This window comes from Littorina saxatilis, linkage group LG16 (genome assembly GCF_037325665.1).
Source record: "Littorina saxatilis isolate snail1 linkage group LG16, US_GU_Lsax_2.0, whole genome shotgun sequence".
Lineage (NCBI taxonomy): Eukaryota > Metazoa > Mollusca > Gastropoda > Littorinimorpha > Littorinidae > Littorina > Littorina saxatilis.
In genome coordinates this window covers 52,991,032-53,011,100 of record NC_090260.1, presented here as the reverse complement: position 1 = coordinate 53,011,100, position 20,069 = coordinate 52,991,032, and the positions used below count along the sequence as shown (strand labels likewise).

The following is a 20,069-nucleotide window of genomic DNA, read 5'->3' as shown; positions in this document are numbered from 1 at the left end:
TATTTGTTTGTTTGTTTGTTTGCTTAACGCCCAGCCGACCACGAAGGGCCATAATTAGACTGATTAAGTGTACAGTGCCAGTGGTAGTGCTAGTGGTTATCGGTACTTTTTTATGTGTTGACGTCAGCGATGTGTGCGCAGTTCAAAGGTTAGGGGTCAAAGTTTACGGATGCTTCCTTCGATCCGCTAACGAGCTGTGGTTGAATCGACGAAAATAACGAGCCCCAAAAGGTATATAAAAACTGAGCGAACGCTTGTTTATTTACACGATTATTTATAACTAGTATGTTCCTAAACCACTTAATGGTACAAATGTCAGTTTAGTGTGTGATATAATCCTGGTGTGAGTGCACATGTATCTTAAGGAAGGCAGAACCCACGTCACAGACTCGCTTGCAGGAGGTACAAAGGAATAACTCGAAAGAACAAGAAGATTTATGGTTGTTTATTTTAGTTAACTATCCAGCCACCATTTCTATGAACTTAAATTTGTTTCGGTAAAAAACTGCAAATACACACACAAAAAAACACATATAAGTCACAGAATATAATACCAATACTTACAATAATACAGTATCAATTAACCCTGCGACAGAATACATAAACCACAATTCAACTAAGGTTCACCTGAAAACAATGAAATAATGTACGAATATTTAATAACATACAAAATGGCCGACAACCCTTAATTCCTAAAACGCCATAATCTCCAAAAATTGTTAAGTAAAGAAACATACAACTGCGACAATAACAATCCCGTTTAGAACACGTACACATGACTACAATTATCAAAAAAGACATAAATAATACCTTCCTAAAACTGTTGACATTCAAAGGAGAAAAATGACAACACCTGCCAAAACTACTACGCACTAAACTCTGTTGACTGAGACGAACACACAAAGACAAACATTAGAAAACAACAAGTCTTAACTAACAAAACAATATTTTACCGTTGCGCCATCAGGCAGGAACTGTTCCTCATGAAACACACAAATCCGTGGAAATCACAAGTATAAAAACACAGCGGGTTTGCTACAAACAAAAAACGACCTCCTCTCTCCAGACCCAGAAAACGTACTAAATTAAAAGAGGCCGTTATCCTCGTCATCGACTTAATATGTAAATAAGGTTTACAACCGAAAACTATTCAAAACTAATACTTGGACACACTCAAACAACGCTGCTATAGCAGGTTTAGAAAACGTTATGGCAAAAAGATAAACAACATACCGAAATAAATACACCCCAAACTACGCCTGATACCTGAAAACATGGATTGCACGGATCATGACAAGCCGAAACAGGGTCGCCTGTTCGTAACTGCGGAAAAGAGCAAGTCATATCCGCTCAGCACGTGCCAACTAAAACTATTCTATGTTGGTTGAAAATACAAGGTGAGCGTCAAGTCTTGCGACCTTCGTGCATCCAGAAAACATAACAAACTACGATGCTTCGTCGAGCACACGTACATCACGCAAATAACACGTGGACAAAACCAAGCAACAGTCACACACAAAAACCGGCCGTGAGCAACGGCAGGCACACCTGGTTTGATGCTGTAATTTAAGCGTTGAACAGAGCAAGCTTTTTCACATTTCAAACACACAAAAAATGGTCGCTTTTGAGTTGTGTTCAGTTTTTCGATTCACCCTTTTCGATTTCGATTTCGCTTACTGTCTGGAAGATGAGTTATGCAGTGAAAAGTTGCAAATGTTCCAATCCTCTCGCTGTTTATGTTTTGTTTTAAGATCGATCTTCATGGATGCCAGGGACCAACTTTTGACCTTGCGGCGTGGGACGAGGATGACGCAGAAGATGATTTTGTTGTCTTCGCACTGCTTGATCAGGTTAGCAAACAAGTCAAAGCTTAGCTTCTAAAGGCATTAAAGGTTCCGCTGAAATATAATTGTCAGGAACAGGCGTATATTTTGGTTATGGCCGGTGATGTTACTTTGGATTGGTTATGGTTAGGTTTTAAATGTTGTTCATGTAAAAAAATAATGTTTTTTTGGTTAGATTTCATAGTCATGATAGTGATCTTGTCTGAATCTACAGTGATACTGATAGTGATATTGGGTAGATCTAACACTTACACCTAGATTTGGTTTCCGTGTGACTTTGTTACTTACATTTAATGGTTTATAAACATAGAGTTTTAACTATTTACTGTTCAAGAATCAAAATCAAATGGAAACTGATGACCAAATCTGCAGTCAAGAGTTTTAGTTTCATCAAAGCATGAATATTATTATTAAGTCCACTCTCTGTCACAGAGTCTGTGTCACTGTCAGTTTGTGTTCTTGTGTCATTTTAATTTGATAGCAATACATGTACTTTCAAGAAGGATGTTACACTTACTGGTTCTATCAGACTTTTAAGCACAAGGCACCTTGGTTCTAGTTTTATTATTTCTAGGATCAAATTACTTCAGTACAAGGAAACTTCTGTGTTCTAAAACATACACAGTATTTATATCAGAATACTGTCAACTGGTGCTTTTTGAGATGCACAGTTGAAACTATTTATCCAACATGCTTCAAGTTCAACCTGTAACTTAGTGTAAGGGTCATTTGTTATGCAGGGGCGAGTGAACAATCCGCTTGGCTAGTAAAAACAGGCTCGCAACTCACCTGGCTGGCCAAGTAAAATTCTGGTCAAATGCAACCAAAAGGGTTTTAACGCTACTGCAGATCAGTAGAGGTTACATGCCGAGTCTCAGTGATTATCAAAAATAATGGTCAAAGTTAGCGGATCATGAAAAATGCGAGCTTCAGCAAGCTTTTTCATGACCGCAAACTGAGACCATTATTTTTAATAATCACCGAGACGAGGTATGTAACCTCTTTATTCCTCCTTTCTTCAGTTATTCAAAGAAAAGAGGAGTTTTTGTGCGAAAGTTTGATCGAATCATATTCACCCAACCAGTCTACCTGCGCAGGCGATCGATTAATGCGCGGTTGCATAGTTCCGTGCAAATCATTCAATTCCGTTAACACTTTTTGTCAGTTTCCATGTTTTGAACTAAAATCAAGTACACAGTTATGTTGTCATTCTGCTGTGGCGGTAAAGGCAGATAGTGTGTGTTCTGTTCATGTTTTGGTATCGCTCAGGAAATGTTCTTTCCTCGAATGTGACTAGCAGACGAAGTTTTACACCCGTGTTCCAACGTTAAAAACTGTATGAAGGTCAGTTTTCTGGGGAAAAATAGTGTATGAGATCGCTGCATTATTCTTTAAGTTGATTAAATATTTGCAATTGATTGCGTGTGATCTGCTTATAAAATGAAATATTGTTGAAAACTGACCGTCGGATTGCAGTCTTGTCGATGCAGCCGAAATCTGGAAGGGGAACTACTCGTGTCGCTAGACAAAATATGAGAGTTACTTTTCCTTGGAATCTTGCTAGCGATAAACGATTGTGCACGGCAGATCTGAATTCAGAAAACAACCAAACTCATGGATTTTATATTGAGATTCATGTGTGCAAGCCTGTAGTTGCTAGTTTAAATGCAGTATGGTTGTATTGTTTGCTCTAGAAAGGTATATTTTGTACATTAGAGTGTTCTGAACTTTTGAGTCGCAAAAAGTAGATCCACAATGTGTACAGTTTCTACCCATGAGCTATCGAGGATTCAGGCCCGTTGTTGGGTAAGTGATTTTGGTTGTTGGGTAAGTTACCGAAAAATAACTAGCCCTACAAGTTTACAGAGAGAAAGAAACAGAGGGGGGAATAAATTGTGGTAACTGGTATGTATCGGGGCGGCGAAATTTCTGCCAGGTTAGTGACTTTCTTGTGAACAAGAAACAATTAACAAGTGGCTCTATCCCATCTCCCCCCTTTCACCTATCCCATCTCCCCCCTTTCCCCGTCGCGATATAACCTTGAATGGTTGAAAACGACGTTAAACACAAAGAAAGAAAGTGACTTTCTTGAAGTTACTCGCCCAGCTGGCGAGTTAAAATGTTGGAGTTTAACTTTCCCTCTGTTACCCAGTATTGATTTGAGTAGCTTCAGCAGAATTTTCAGGCTAATTAATTGAATAAAGTGTACAAGTGATCCATGATTTCACCAAGTTTAACCTACATTTCAACAGCCAGAAAGAAGGGCCTATGAGGTTCAGTTCGACCTCGATCACTTCACAGCCATCGAATGTGAGGACTTATTTCGCTTCAGCGCGGAAGAGATTCGGAGACTGTGCGCCCTTCTGGGAATGCAGAGGACTATGCAGGCGCCTAACGGAATGAACGATCAAGGAACCAAGGCCAGTGGTGAGGATTTATTTTTTTACCCTGGTTGCTGTGAAGTTGAGTTGTATTTCAATGATATTGAATGATAGTTTTATGATCCTCCTCCATGATTTGATTCGCAAAGTCATGAAGTTTGCATTTACTGTGAATATTCAGTGAGTTGTTTTTACTATTTCAGGTTTCGTAAAAGATTAAAGCGGAGCGTTGAGTTGGGGCATAATTTATTTTGGGATTGCTTAAAATCTAAAATTTGAACTATGTATTTTGAACTTGAATCACAAAATGTACCTGACTAACTTTAGCCCCTTTGGTCGACACAGTACTCTATTTAGACAATAGTGAAATACTAGTGAATTGGTTGTGCCACTTACTGACTTAGTCTGTGGAGTTGAGTGAAATTATTTTTGAAATATGGTAACAGGATAAATAAAGATGCGTTGATACTGATAATTTATTCATATTAGTTTAAAAAAATAAATGAATATTTTTTTTACAAGTTGACGAAGTGGCCGCCATTGTTACGTGAATCCAAGTTCAAGGGAAGTTACTTTTGATGTGCAAAGGACTTATTTGTTTTAACTTTTTTTATGATAATTGTTTTTATTGATTTTGTCTTCGTGGTGTCCCCCCCCCCCACCCCCCACTTAAAATTTTTTATTTTTTTATTTTGTTCTTTTCGGGTAACTGTTTTTGTGTGTGCAGTATAGCCAGTAACTGTGTCAAACCTGATAAATAAAAAATCAAACTGATGATAAGCATGTCGGCCTGGATATTTTAAGGCGCGTGAGAAAACTTTTGCAGTGTTATTATTTTGAACTTGAAGACTGTATGAGAATATGCCTCTCCACACACATTCGCGTACACACTCACCAGGCTCATTTGAATTTATGATTTTTTTCAGGATTGGAGGTGCTCTGCATCTGTCTGCGGAGGTTGCCTTACCCATGCCGGTTTGCTGACCTTTCGCAGATGTTTCATCGTCCCAAGCCGGAGTTGTGTGTGCTGTTCAAGGTAGGTATCGACTTCATCTATGATCAGTTTTCTGACAAACTAACAAACCTCAATCAGCCATGGCTGACAGTGCCCCAACTGGAACGGTACTGTGCAGCTATACATGCCAAGGGGGCTCCTCTGGAGTTTTGTTGGGGGATGGTTGACGGCACAATACGATCAATGTGTCGCCCAGGCCATTTGCAACAAGAAGTGTACCGGTGTCCGACATAAGCTCGAACGACAAAAGCTCGAACGGCAAAATCTCGAACGACAAATGCTCGAATGGACAAATACTCGACGCGACAAAAGCTCGACGCGACATATGCTCGAACGACAAATGCTCGAATGGACAAATGCTCGACGCGACAAAAGCTCGACGCGACATATGCTCGAACGACAGAAGCTCGACCGGACAAATGCTCGACGCGACAAAAGCTCGACGCGACATATGCTCGAACGACAGAAGCTCGACCGGACTGTAGAATGATGCTGTCAAAACTACTTTGATAACGTCATACCTGAAACTGTCACGGTGATGTTGTTCTAGTTTCGAACGACAAATTGACTGAATTCAAGTTTGTTTGATATCACATTGTTGTTGTTGTTGTTGTTGTTGTTGTAAGCACGCCGCTTCTGGATTTCGAGCGACAAATTGACTAAATTTGTTTGATATCACGTTGTTGGTTTAAACAAGTTTAACTTTATTTCTGAATTGATACTCACAGCAAGCAAACAAACAGTCGTCCATCTGCCCGTTCCGCTTACCTGAACCTTTCCTGATAAACAGTCAATCCCGGGCCAAATCAAATTAATAACATTGACAAATCTAAACCCCGACACGATCTTCCCCCTTCTTTTTTCTCTTCGTTCTTTTTTTCTTCTATCCTCTTCTCTCTCTCTCTCTCACTCTCTCTCTCTCTCTCTCTCTCTCTCTCTCTCTCAGTCTCTCTCTCTCTCTCTCTCTCTCTCTCTCTCTCTCTCTCTCTCTCTCTTGCAGACAGATTTTAAAATAGCACCAAATAAACAGACAGGCAAAATAACACCGAGAAGGACACGCACAGACACGTTCGATCTTTCGTCGCGTCGAGCTTATGTCCATTCGAGCTTTTATCGCATCGAGCTTTTGTCGCGTCGAGCATTTGTCCATTCGAGCATTTGTCGTTCCAGCATATGTCGCGTCGAGCTTTTGTTGCGTCGAGCATGTGTCCATTCGAGCATTTGTCGTTCGAGCATATGGGCGCGTCGAGCTTTTGTCGCGTCGAGCATTTGTCCATTCGAGCATTTGTCGTTCGAGATTTTGTCGTTCGAGCTTTTGTCGTTCGAGCTATTATGTCATGTACCCGAAGTGTACAATGGCCATAAGAGGGTGCACTCTCTAAAGTTTCAGTGTGTCGTGACACCAAATGGTCTTGTGGCAAATGTTTTTGGGCCCTTGGTTGGTCGACGACATGACGCAGCTTTGCTGAATGGTAGTGGCATTCTTGAACACATGCAGCAGCACATGGTCACTCCAGCAGGAGATGAAATATACCTGTATGGGGACCGAGCCTACCCCTTGACCCCTAACTTGATGAGGCCGTACCGTGGACAGATCACAGAAGAGCAACAGGCCTTCAACACAGAAATGAGCAGGGTGAGAAACTCTGTTGAATGGGAATTTTCAAAAATTGTTAGGCTGTGGGCATTTTTGGATTTCAAAAAAAAAATTAAGCTGTTCTTGTCCCCTGTAGGGAAACTCTACCTGGTTGGAGTTTTGTTGTCCAACTGTCATACTTGCCTACATGGCAGTGAGACATCACAGTTCTTTGGACTGAATCCACCAACACTGGAGGAGTATCTCTACTAATTGTCTGTGTAGCTCTCAAGTAGAAGAAATGCTCATTGCATTGATCTTGTGTCACATGGTGTTTGGCATCCAAATGGCCAAGCATCTAAACAAATTGACCCTGTAGAAGGCTTTAAATTATTAACATGATTTCACTGCTTAGAGATGGCCAAATCTACTGCCCGGTCGCCTGGTGGGAGTTCAAAATATGGTGGATAACCCGGTTTGCAACTACAAGTATCTGGTCAAATGCAATTGGCGGGGACGTAGCTAAGTTGGTAGCGTGCTGGCTTTGTAGCCAGTTGGTCGCTATCAGCGTGGGTTCGATCCCCACGTTCGGTAAGAGATTTATTTCTCGGATTCAACTTTATGCAGACTCTCTTTGGTGTCCGAACACCCCCGAAAAAGATCCCAAGTTCACAGCAAAAGTCTCAGGGCTTGGAAAACACGAAGACACGCTGGCATGATCTTTCATCTCTGATTATCATGATCGTATTTCGATACTTTGACAAGACTAACCCAATGCTGGTGTGTCGAAGAAGACAGCCACAGTGGGCTTGTTCGAATCAAAGTATCACACCATATTTTCAGCGTATTACCAACACCTGTCCCAATATAAACCAGTTGGTCTAAGAGGACGTTAAACCCTAATAGTCAGTCAAATGCAAAAGCAACTTTTTCAGTGGTACTTTATTGAGTTAAATTTGGTTAAACCAAATAGATGCTGCACATTCAGACATTTCTGTCGTCTGTAAAATTGACACACAAAAAAAGAAGCACCCAACTGGGGCGCGCTTTAAACGTTTCATACTGACTGCGGCCTGTTTCTTATTTCGCTACTGATTCCAAACAAGCATATGTCTATTATCAAGTGAACCTGCGTAAAAAGTAAAGCCAGGTAAGAACCCAGCTGACCTCCATTTATTGATCATTTGTAAAATTGTATGCTCTTGTCACTTGTGTATAAATACATATCTGATGGTCACTCATACTGACACTGAACATAATTTGTTTGTGTGGTATATACCGGCTTTTGACATATCTTGCAGGACAGTGACTTTCTTGAAGTAACTGCTAGTGCTACTTTGCTTCATCAGCCTGTACAGCTGTACTTGCTTTCGCAAATTACTTTAGTACATGCTATTCTTCATTATGCATTAGTAGGTGTGCACGTGGATCTCTGACATGGGCACTGCTGTGTTGTAATTTGTAGTTTGTAGGCAGAGGGTCTTCTTGTCTGCTCATACCTCGGTACCAAGCGGCCACTAAACAACCATCATCACCAGCCAGGCAGTCACATGGGACTCTCCACTCTTCACTGAAAATCTTGTTCTTCAACCATAACTTTTTCAAAGACACTGAACTGTCAAATATTTGGGCTGTGTGGATTTGCCTCAGGACCCGTCCTTACAAAAGATCCAATCTTTTTCTTCTACATCCATGGGCTGAAACTCCAACGTACACTCACATATTTTGCTTGAGTGTATGTTTAACGTGTATAACTATTTTTACCTGCCATTTAGGCAGTCTTGCGTCACTTTCAGTGATCTGTTGGAATGTACATCTTTATTTGCTGCTGGCCACTCACTCATCCTCTATAAGGGGGGGGGGGGGGGGGGTTAAAAGTGTTTGGTTTGGTTCGATCCCCACGTTCGGCGAGAGATTTATTTCTCAGAGACAACTTTGTGCAGACTCTCTTTGGTGTCTGAACACCCCTGTGTGCACACATGCACATGAAAAAGATCCCACGTTCACAGCGAAAGTCTCAGGGCTTGGAAAACACGAAGACACGCATGCATCATCTCTCGTCTCTGATTATCATGATCGTATTTCGATACTTTGACGAGACAAACCCAATGCTGGTGTGTCGAAAAAGACAGCCACAGCGGGCTTGTTCGAATCAAAAGTATCACACCATATCTTCAGCGTATTACCAATACCTGTCCCAATATAGACCAGTTGGTCTAAGAGGACGTTAAACCCTAATAGTCAGTCAAGTGTTTGGGTCGAAGGAAAAAAAAAGGATTGGTTGGGGCTACCCAAATCAAACTGGGGGGGGGGGGGGGGTCACGCCCACCAAATGTAGCTGAACACACCTGGAGCTAGACCTTACATCTTCATTAATTATTTTATTTCTAGTGCCATTACATTCCTAAATAACCACATATTAATAACTGGATCTGTCCATGAATTGAAATGAGTTTGTGTACTATTTGCTGTATGATTATTTGTCTTTGAAAGTGAAACAAATATGAAGTTAGAATTGGTTATCTACATATATATGTGTATAAGGTGTTATAAATGATTTATAATTAATAGTACTTGAAGTTAAAGGGATTATTTTGAGTAACAGAACATACATTTGAGACTTGTTAAAATATTGCCCTTTGCATGGCAAAGCTTGAAGAAATAGTAATTAAATTCAACGTTTGAAATTGTATTACAGAGTGAGAGTTCAGTCCAAAGTGTGTATATGTTCTGCGCGAACTTAGAATCCGGTTTCATTCTAGAATGGACCGGGTCCAGGTTGGAATTCTAACCCTGCGCAAGTACAGGGGTGCCATTCTAGAATGAAACCCTTGTTGCTGGTCCATTCTAGAATCGGCCGTGCGCAAGGTTGGAATTTGGGTCCAAGTTAGAATAGTCATTTCAGTTAGACTATCACACAGCCAAAGCCACAAATGTGGATTTTCTGTTTGTTTTTGTTTTTTGTGTGTTTGGTTGGGTTTTTTTTCTCGGGTTTTTTACACTTTACTCAAAGACATCGTGAATTGGGATTGTGATGTTCTGAAAGTGATTACGATTTTGAGAGACACTCAGCACTGATCGCTACGAACGGAAATTTCCGGACTGACAGTGTTTTGCCGATTTCGCTTGTAACTTTTAATCTTATTCATATACATGAAGTTGGTCTTCTGAATTGTGAAGATATAATGTCAACTTTTTTTTAAACCTGTGACAACAGCTCTATACCTCACTCTGTCCTTCTGTTGGTCTGTCTGTCGGTTAGTCGGTCTGACCGTCTGTCTGTCTGTCTGTCAAAAAAATTGTCAAAAAACCGGACATTTCCGAGAGGGAGACAGCGCTGACATTGCAAGCGGCCGCAACCGGCTCTCATCACAAAAACAACTGCCCTGCAAACAATACCGCCCTGGTAGTCCCCCTTGCTATGGTCTGCCTAATGTTTATTGCGTACTCAGGAGTATCAACTTTCTTGACATGACATGACATCGCAAGATCGCCAAAGGATTTTTTTCAGGGGTAGACAAATCAGCCCCATTTTATCAAAGGGAAGGTGCAGGTGGAGATAATTCAAGGGAAGACAACTCTGTCTTACCTACAAACATTACGGCCCCAGTTATTCAAGGGTTTCATTCTAGAATGGCACCCCTGTACTTGCGCAGGGTTAGAATTCCAACCTGGACCCGGTCCATTCTAGAATGAAACCGGATTCTAAGTTCGCGCAGAACATATACATGTCTATGTGATTGTACAATTATAATGCTTGTTTTTATGTTGAAACAACTCACTCTAGATCTGATTTAATTGTTGTCAGTAAATTCTCTCTCTAACTTAGCTTTAGTGCAAGTCAATTTATTGGAATAATTATGATTAATGATAAATGTACAGAAACTAAATTTATTGCAGACAGAACAGTAAAACTGATGCATGCATCTCAGATTTGGAAATCAGAGAATTTTATGGTAAAAGGGAGGCAATCAATCAAGAAAGAAGAATAACAGACTACTCAGACTTGGCTTAAGTGTATAAAGTGAGATGTATTTCTGATCCTGGTCATTGCTAGGTGTTTGCCATGGAGTCTGGCTTATAAAAATTCAGGAAGAGAATAATGTTTGGATAAGTGAAGGAAAAGTAATCAAAGATCACCATATCAAGTCGGGCTTTGCTTGCGGTCGCTCTGGTACTGAGGTCAAGCAGTGCGGCCGGCTAACAGGTAGTTTAGGGTCGCTTGTTGTCTTGTCACCATTGGCATAAAAAAGAAGAATGGGTTTTCCGTGTGACCTTGTGCTTAATTAAAATATATGAAACTGTAGATGTTGCGGAACTTTAGACTTCATACATGCCTAATATTACTGAATGTAGGAGGATAATGCCAACCTTGTTTTCCTTGCGTTTTTTGAATAATTCATCTCTAATCACACAAACTCACACACAAAATTTGAACAAGATTTGAAAACAAAAGTGAACTTAGCAATCGACATTTTTACTGAATCAAAATATAACACACAACAGAGTAACAAAAAAACAAAAAAAAATTAAAATCGCCACATTCCACCCCTACAGAATTAAAAATTATACTAAAGAAAAAACGCTGAAAATTTATTTTGTGAAATAAAACTGATCTCGACCCCCCCCCCCCCCCCCCCCACCCACCCAAAGAAAGATTTCTGGTAATCATTTTTTTTGTAAAAGTAACTCAAAAAAAGCGGCATCTCGCTTTGCCTGCAACGCGAGTTCTTGCCTGCGGAGATCCAGCTACTCCCTCCTCAACTCTCTCTCCGCTTCGGCTTCCCTCCTCCTGAACTCTCTCTCCTCCCTCTCGCTCTCGCTCCTTCTTCTTTCTCTGTCCTCGTCCGCTTGTCGCCGAAATTAAGGCTTGGTACTCTTCTAGCACCCCTCCTCTTCTCTTTCGCCTTATCGTCGGTACTTCATCTGCAATTTAAAATAAATAATGTCACATGCATAACAATTGTGATAATCAATTCAGCTGAAGGGGCCACACGTACGAATGTCAAAGCTAACAAATTTAGTAGTGGACTGGGGCCTGGGCTGACCAGGAAACCTAAAAAAAAAAAAAAAGGTTATTGAATACAGTTGGGAGTACAAATATGTCCAACCATTAATTCTATGTTTCATTTATGCTTGTTTGTTGTGGGAACTCTGCTGCAACTATCTTTAGTTTTGGCCTGGATATGCAGAGACTATGTCAATGAGAGACTTGCCTTCACCACTGCCGGAAGGCTGGGCCTTTTGCAGATTGCCCAGGGCTGCATCCCGTATTATCTTGGCCTATATATATATATAACAAACATTACGATGTATCAATACAAACAACATTGCACTTACCGGTTCTGTGGTTGTTGGTTTTCTTTGTGTCGTCTCTGCTGCGTCGTCTGCTACGGGTAAGACTTTTCTTCTTTTTCCAAATGAAGAGTCAAGACATGGGACGGTACTCTTTAAAATTATGCATCAGTTGTCTTCCCTACCAAACGCACTCGCCGAGACGTCGTTGTCGGTTTCGTTACCGTAAGCGGAACGCGTAATGATACATAGATTTTCCTTAAGTTAACCACTACTACTACCACTGTACACTTAATCTCCCTAATATCAGGGCGGTGGTGCTTTGAGATATAACGTGCGCCACACACAAGGCAGAAGTCGCAGCACAGGCTTCATGTCTCACCCAGTCACATTATTCTGACACCGGACCAACCAGTCCTAGCATGCACTAACCCCATAATGCCACACGCCAGGCGGAGCAGCCACTAGATTGCCAATTTTAAAGTCTTAGGTATGACCCGGCCTGGGTTCTAACCCACGACCTCCCGATCACGGGGCGGACGCCTTACCACTAGGCCAACCATGTATGTGCGTATGAGTGTGTGTTTTGTGTGAGTCAATGTGTGTGTGTGTGTGTGTGTGTGTCTGTGTGTGTGTCTGTGGGTGTGTGCGTGCGTACATGCGTGCGTATGTACATGATTGTGTGTGTGTGTGTGTGTGTGTGTGGGTGTGTGTTTGTTTGAATAAGAGAGAAAGAGAAAGAGAGAGAGAGAGTGGGTGTGCGTGTGCGTAAGTGTATGTGTGTTTGTTTGTAAGGGTGTGTATGTCCGTCTGTCTATATGTGCGTATGGGGTGTGTTTTGTGTGTATGAAGTGTTTGTGAGAGTGAGTGAGTGCGTGTGAGTGAGTGTGTATGTGTGTACGTGTGTAACTTGGGGTATGTGTGTGTGTGTGTGTGTGTTTGTGTGTGTGTGGATGTGTGCGTGTGGGTGTAAGTGTGTTTGAGTGTGTGAGTGTCTGTGGTTGTGTGCGTGTATGTGTGCGTGTGTGTGTTTGCGTGAGAGAGATAGCGAGACTGAGAGAGAAAGAGGTAATGCTAGAAAGAGAGCAGATACAGAGACAGAGAGAGAGAGAGAGAGAGAGAGAGAGAGAGAGAGAGAGAGAGAGAGAGAGAGAGAGAGAGAGAGAGAGAGAGAGAGAGAGAGAGAGAGAGAGAGAGAGAGAGAGAGAGAGAGAGAGAGAGAGACGGACGATTGGTCTTTCGCTGGGGGTATGCAGTGCCTTGGCAATGCACATCTAATACACCACTAAACAGTTCCGCGGCCATTGCGACAGTGCGCATGCGTAGCATTTTTTCGAGTAAACAACGCGTCGTTCTAGCTTCTCAGCAACTTGAAACATGTGCGATTTGAGCGAGATTTCCATCCAGAAGGTGCGACTGTGGAGCACTGAAGCATCGAAAACCTTGTCGTGTGTACGGAAAAAGAGTGTGGAAGGTGCACACGAGGAACTTGTAGCTAGGTAAGTTTTATTTCTTTCGTTATTTACTCTTTGCAATGATGCGATGTGTTGTTCATTCCCAAAACCGGTTTTCCGCCCTGTAAGTTGTAACACTAACCGTAGTAACTTAGTAAGTGCTCTCTATTCAGATTCGCTTAACTTTTCAGTTGATTAAAGTCAAAAACTTGAATAAGTGCCGTTGATCTGTCCACGGAATCTAACTTACTATGAAGCATAACTATATTCCGATTCGTGATGCATACATGTTGCGATAGTATATGCTAAAGTTTTCCATTTTCAATCTGACGTGTGGGTTAGATTTTTTAGAAACAACAAACATGCATACTAAGTTGCCACTGCCAGTTTGTATAGCTGCTAAGCTTACCCCAAGTTGAGTCAGTGAGTATTTTGTAAGTTTACATACAAAATGGTGATGAGGGGGGAAAAAGAATGCCTTCCACAGGTGCGAAAAACTGTGATTTGATCTCAAGGCCTTTTTGTTTTAGAGCTTTTCCTGCTTTGGAACTTGGGAGATGGGATTCCTGTTGACCGTGAAGCAGAAAATGCAGAGAGGGTGTTTCTTCGGGAGTACAAGCAGAAGTTGTATGTGAAAGGTGTGCTCAAGTTTATCCTTATCCATTCATCATCACAACTGGATTGAAAGGCAGCAAGATGGGCGATCTGCCTGTGAGTGTGAGCTCGACCTCATGCATCGCCTCGTCAACGAGTTTTAAGGAGGAAAGGCTTACAGGTAGGAAACCTCTCTACTTTTTTTTAAAATAAATCATATTTGCACTTTACTTTTGAACAAGAGAATGGTTCAAGTTGAATTGCAAGATGGTTTGTGTGGCCTAACAACATTTTGGTTTCAGTGAACAGGGAATGTGTCAAAATCTGAAAAAACCAGCATACTAGTATTAATACACACTAAAATTATGCCTGTCGCTGTCAGCAATATATGTTATATACATATAAATTTTTTTTAAAAGTGCAGTGATACTGATAGTGATACAGTTAATCAGCAATGACTGAACAGACTTTCTAAATTCAGGGATGGTCAAATCATCTGATCTGACTAATGACCAGGGGCGAGTAAAAAAAATCCGCTGTGCTAGTTAAAACCGCTTGGCAACTCACCTGGTTGGCTAGTGAAAATTCTCGTCAAATGCAACACTTCTGGTTGTAATACTCTAGTTTCAAAACGTTATAAACAATGCAGTTATAGTAACTGTGGTTTGTACCCGGCAAGCAATTCTTTTTGGTGGACTGGACTTTCTTGAAATGACCCGCCTGTCTGGCAAGTGAAGATTTTGAGATCTGGCCATCCCTGCAAATGCTCTTCATGCAAGTTGCACTCAAATTTGTGAGCAATTTGTTATGTACAACTTGGTAAATTGTCCTAAATGATGCTTTAGTAAAAGTTGTTGTCTCCTGTCTCTTTCTCATATTGATTATTTTATTTTTTTCCCTTTTGGCAGGGCTTTGACCATGTGCAACAGGCTGCAAGTCATTTTGGAGGAGGAAGCCCCTGATTGCATCTTTGTCAAAATCAGAAAGAGACTTCTAGGTGTCTCCAAGAGTCAGCCATCACAACCACCTGTTTCCCAGAGCCAGCCATCACAACCTCTTGTTCCCAAAGTAATCCAATCCTGTTTCCCGTTTTGATACAGGCAGCAACAGGAGGAACTAGTAGAAGTAGGGAAAGCGGTATTAACAAAACAGCTTTTTCCTCTTAACTATGAAACCACACAGATAAACAAGGAGAGCAACCCTTCCACAAAGTAAACAATCCTGACGACTCTAATTTCAACAATTTGTCAACTCATGTAAATGCTTTGCCAGATCCAGGCATTAAGCTCTACTCTTTACACATGTAATGGGCAGAGCAACATTGTTGAACAGCTGCTTCGTTTCTGTAAGTTTTCAGCCTGAAAGGTAGTAGGGTGGGTCGCATCTAAAATATAAATGTTTGTCTTGTCAAAACCTATGTAAGTTTTCCTACATTTTAAGACTCCCTCTTTTTCTGTACTGGAATTTTTTTTTATCAGATTATTGTTTGGAGTTCTGAAAAGGAAGGTTCCTGTGTACACCATTATAGATATGACTTTTACTGTACTACATGTGTGCTTTTGGTATATATATAAATATATGAAACTAGATATATTTCTTCCCAATATGTTCATTGCCAAGTGGATGAAGTCATCAGATTTGATCTGCTGCTAGTGATAACGTTTATCAACATAAGTAAAGTTTTTTGAGCTGACTGTATTGTGTGCATTTTGTTTGCAAGTGCTGATATGTTTGACTTTGTGCTGTAATGCTTTGTCTTGTCTCTCATTCTCCATTTCAAAGTACGAGAACTCAGATTTTGTTCTGACACACTCATTGCATCATACGAACATCAATAAAGACACACACAAAATGTGAGCCAAACAAACATTTTTTTCTCAGAACATGTTATGGTATGCACAGGTGACATGCTATGGTATGCACAGGGGACATGAAATGGAGAGAAGACTGTGCGCAGGAAGAAGAGAGAAACATTCAAACAAATGAAAACAAACCAGTAAATTGTTAAAGGTTGCTCTTGGCTACTCTGGTGACATGTACTTTATTCTACCTATATTAGCGAAACCGATAGGCTAGATCCTCAAGGTCTAATCATCGTCTCTGTTGCATAAACAACATCTCATCTATACTATAACGTTTAGGGTCAATACTCATTGGTTGATCGCTAAAAATTCTTGTATTTTTAGAATTGTTGACTTTTTCCTGCCATCTTCTTGTTACAAAGGGTGACACTAAAAACATGAATTAATTGGAAGAGACTAGTCGTGGCTATACCAGTGCAATATGATATGTTCTGCGAGAAATCAGATTTCTGAATAACCATGTATTTTTTCTGTCTGCGTTCTTTTTTATAGCCATGTTTGCAATCTGTAGTTTGAACACACTCACTTGTCTCTTCAGTCTATTGTTCTCCTTAGTCAGCTTACTCATTGCAATAAGATTGTGCATAACGGGTGTGCATTAAGTTGGCATCTGCTTATACACAAAAAACTATCAAGAAATAAGCAAAAACAAGAGCACTAGTTAAAAGGAATTCTATTTCATCCGCTGAAGCAAACTATGTCAATTTGCTGATCTTGATTGCAAAAATGTGCATAGGTATTTATAGATACGGTACCCCTTTAGAGATCGGATGTATTTTTGAAAAAGAGTTAAGTTTAAGAAAAATAATTGACTTGTGACTCGCATACATGTTGCTATCTGTGAAATTGAAATAAAGAAACGTCAGGTAACAAAAGGAGAAATGATGACGGAAGAAAATATAGGACAAAATGTATAAAAAAAATAAAATAAAAAAAATAAAAAAATAGGTGGAGAGAGAGAAGATAGAACGAGAGGAGACAGTGAGAGAGAGAGAAAGAGAGAGAGAGAGAGAGAGAGAGAGAGAGAGAGAGAGAGAGAGAGAGAGAGAGAGAGAGAGAGAGAGAGATTGGCAGACTATGGGAGAGAGGGGGAGAGAGAGACCGACAGAGTATGGGGGAGAGGAGAGAGAGAGAGAGAGAGAGAGAGAGAGAGAGAGAGAGAGAGAGAGAGAGAGAGAGAGAGAGAGAGAGAGAGTCTGGAGTCTGGAGTCTGGATGGTTTATTGATTGGGCCTTGGGCCCATTTCAATTCGGGGTGTACACATTTTCATCATTCATGCTTCATGAAAAATAATCATGTAATATTAATCATAATAAAATAAATCATCATCATCGTAATGACAGTCGACATGACTGTGGAAACAGGCATTTACAACAGCAAAAGGTTTGGAAAAGGACAGTAAGCATCAGCACAAAATCCAGTCTCTGTCGCACTTCACTCATGTCTCTCTGTCCTCTTTCCGTCCATCCATCCATCCATCCATCCATCCATCCATCCATCCATCCATCCTTCTATCCATCTCGTGTCCCTCTGTCCTCCATCCATCTAATCGACCGTCTGACTGTCCAACCATTCATCCGTCATCCATCTATTCGTCACTCCATCTATCCCTTCACATGCCCTTTCACACGCAAATCTGCAAGCAGTTATATGCATAATCGTTGCATCTCTGATACATAGCCGCATTAACGTTTTCAAAAAAGACAAAACTTTATTACTGTTTTTTAAGCAATCGACAGAAAGCAGCAAAAATAGCATACACATAAAACAAGGTCGTGCAATATCTCATATTCACTGTCCCCACTCACTGCGTATTTTAAACGCGTTCATGATGAAGGTTGCAAGTCTAAGTAATATTGATCTGTTTGGTGTCGCTAGAAGAAGCGCCAGTTTAAAGCTTGATGGGCGGTTGTAATATTTTGCAGGTATGTAGTACTCGCGAATACCAGCATATTTTGGACATTTCAAAACAAAGTGAATTTCATCTTCGGTCTCGTTTGCGCAGAATGGACACAAGAAATCTTCAGCAGTTGACGACCGAGTGTGTCGTAATCGATGCACTTTGAGTGGCGAGACACCAAGTCTTAACCTAATCAGGCAGTTTCTTGCTTTGACGTGCTTCAGGTCATTTAAGTATGAAGACATAGATAAGGCTGACTTGAAAGTGCTATAGAAAAGGAATCGTTCTTTACTTTGTACTGTTTCTATCCACTCTTGCTTGTATAATGTGACTAGTCTGTTCTTGAATTCCGTTATGAACGCATTTTCATTTCCAACGCCTTGTTGAATCCAAACTTGGTCAAAGCCGTATTTGTACAGCACATAGCAAACTGATGACGCCCATGTTCTTTTATTTTGTTCGTGTAAATAAAGCAGCATTTTATAAGCTTTTTGTGGCAATCGATGACTAGGCATTTTCAGGATGCGCAACCAAAATCGTATGGACTTAACAAACGTGTTGACAAATAACGGGTGTCTGCCAGTTTCTCCATACACAAGTGTGTTTGGTGTTTTCATGCTTGTGTTCAGAAACCTCTTAAGGGCAAACAGATGCACCTTTTCGATAGGTGAATGGTCTGCATCAAGGCCCCAGACTTCTGCCGCATAATTGAGCATGGGCTGGATCTGGGAGTCGAATAGTTTATAGAATATGTTTGGTGATCTTTCTCCTAGAGTCCACAGTACCTTAAAAATACCAATCACACCCTTTCTTGCACGCAGCGCTAAATCGTTCAGCGTGTGAGAAAATGTCAACCTTGTAGAAAAGTAAATTCCTAAGTATTTATACATGTTCACAGTTTCCATTTCGATATTGCCATACATCCATTTTTCAATCGCTGCAATGTGACCACCATTTCTGAAGATAACTATGTTAGATTTTTCTAAATTAACAGTCAAGCCAAGATTACAAGCAGTTTGGTATAGCACGTTTATCTGGTTCTGTAACCCACACACAGTGTCGGAAATCAAAATAACGTCATCTGCGAACATGAGAATCAATATCTCAATAAAATCTGGGATAAGTTGTATACCGTGTCGTCCTTTTCGCTTGATTTCGTCCGCCAATTCGTTAATGAAAAGTGAGAACAAAATTGGACTATCTATTTCTCCCTGCTTCAGGCCTCTCGGACACATGAAAAGGTCAGTGACCTCTGCTCCTGCCCTAACTTTTGCTTTAACAACGTTGTACATACTAAGTATGGCTTGGTACATTTTACCTTTTATTCCTTTGCTTTGCAACACCTTCCACAGCTTTGTACGGTCTACTGAGTCGAAGGCCTTCTTGAAGTCAATAAAAGCAACGTATAGTTTTTTGTGTGACAGTAACTGTCTTTGTACCATAGCAAATAGAGTAAAAATATGATCGGTCGTACTGTACTTTTTACGAAAGCCAGCTTGACTTTCATTTAATAGGTTGTTGGATTCTACCCAACTTGTTAGTCTTTTGTTTATGATAAAGCTGTATAGTTTGCTGCAAATATTAAGTAATGATATGCCTCTATAATTGTCTGGATTGTTAATATCCCCTTTTTTATGAAGAGGGTGAATGATGGATTCAGACCAGTCTTCAGGGTATGAACCTGATGTAAACAGTTTGTTGAAGAACCGGGCTAGGAATGGTACAACATGAAAAGCTGAATTTTTGAAAAGCTCACTAATAACACCATCTGGTCCTGCAGCTTTACCATTTTTTAGTGCTCGTATGGCTTCGTAAACCTCTGTTTCTGTTATGTCATATTCCAGCATCTGGGTAGTCTCTAGTTCATTTTCATCTACTACCTCTTGTGCTTCGTCAACAGTAGTATTGTTTGCGTCCGTTTCTGTGAATGTGTTGAATACATTGTAAAAGTGTTCATACCATTGTTCAGTTTCTATTGTGTTAGCATTAGTTGTTTTCCTTGATAAAGACCTTATGGTTCTCCAGAATGTTTTAGGATCTTTGCCACTTTTTTGCAACAGTTCAATTGTTGCTTGTCTGTGGGCAACTTTTTTGCATCTGTTAAGTTCGTTGTACTCATTTCTGTTTTGTGTGTACACAAGTTTGTCT

At 40.6% G+C, this 20,069-nt stretch overlaps 2 protein-coding genes and 1 long non-coding RNA gene across 3 annotated transcripts in view; 2 read left to right on the top strand and 1 right to left on the bottom strand.

Moving 5' to 3' along the window:
* The window catches only part of LOC138950062 (uncharacterized), a 133,182-nt gene that overhangs the window by 21,430 nt on the left and 91,683 nt on the right, over window positions 1–20,069 (bottom strand). The window lies entirely within an intron of this gene.
* Window positions 1,626–7,517, top strand: LOC138951415 (uncharacterized). The gene is made up of 4 exons (XM_070323023.1): window positions 1,626–1,850; window positions 4,177–4,271; window positions 5,152–5,463; window positions 6,590–7,517. Exons 1-4 carry the CDS (start codon window positions 1,714–1,716, stop codon window positions 7,087–7,089), a joined length of 1,044 nt encoding a protein of 347 aa, XP_070179124.1. The 5' UTR covers window positions 1,626–1,713; the 3' UTR covers window positions 7,090–7,517.
* LOC138951227 (uncharacterized) lies at window positions 13,388–15,852 on the top strand. The gene is made up of 3 exons (XR_011451057.1): window positions 13,388–13,610; window positions 14,096–14,340; window positions 15,068–15,852. It is a non-coding gene; the product is annotated as an uncharacterized lncRNA (long non-coding RNA).

Excerpts from the sequence above, each read along its gene's own strand:
- LOC138951415 (XM_070323023.1), top strand. The coding sequence starts at position 1,714 with ATGTTCCAATCCTCTCGCTGTTTATGTTTTGTTTTAAGATCGATCTTC. Across the intron at positions 4,272-5,151 it reads TCAAGGAACCAAGGCCAGTG|GATTGGAGGTGCTCTGCATC; the intron begins GTGAGGATTTAT and ends GATTTTTTTCAG. Across the intron at positions 5,464-6,589 it reads GCAACAAGAAGTGTACCGGT|TGTACAATGGCCATAAGAGG; the intron begins GTCCGACATAAG and ends ATGTACCCGAAG.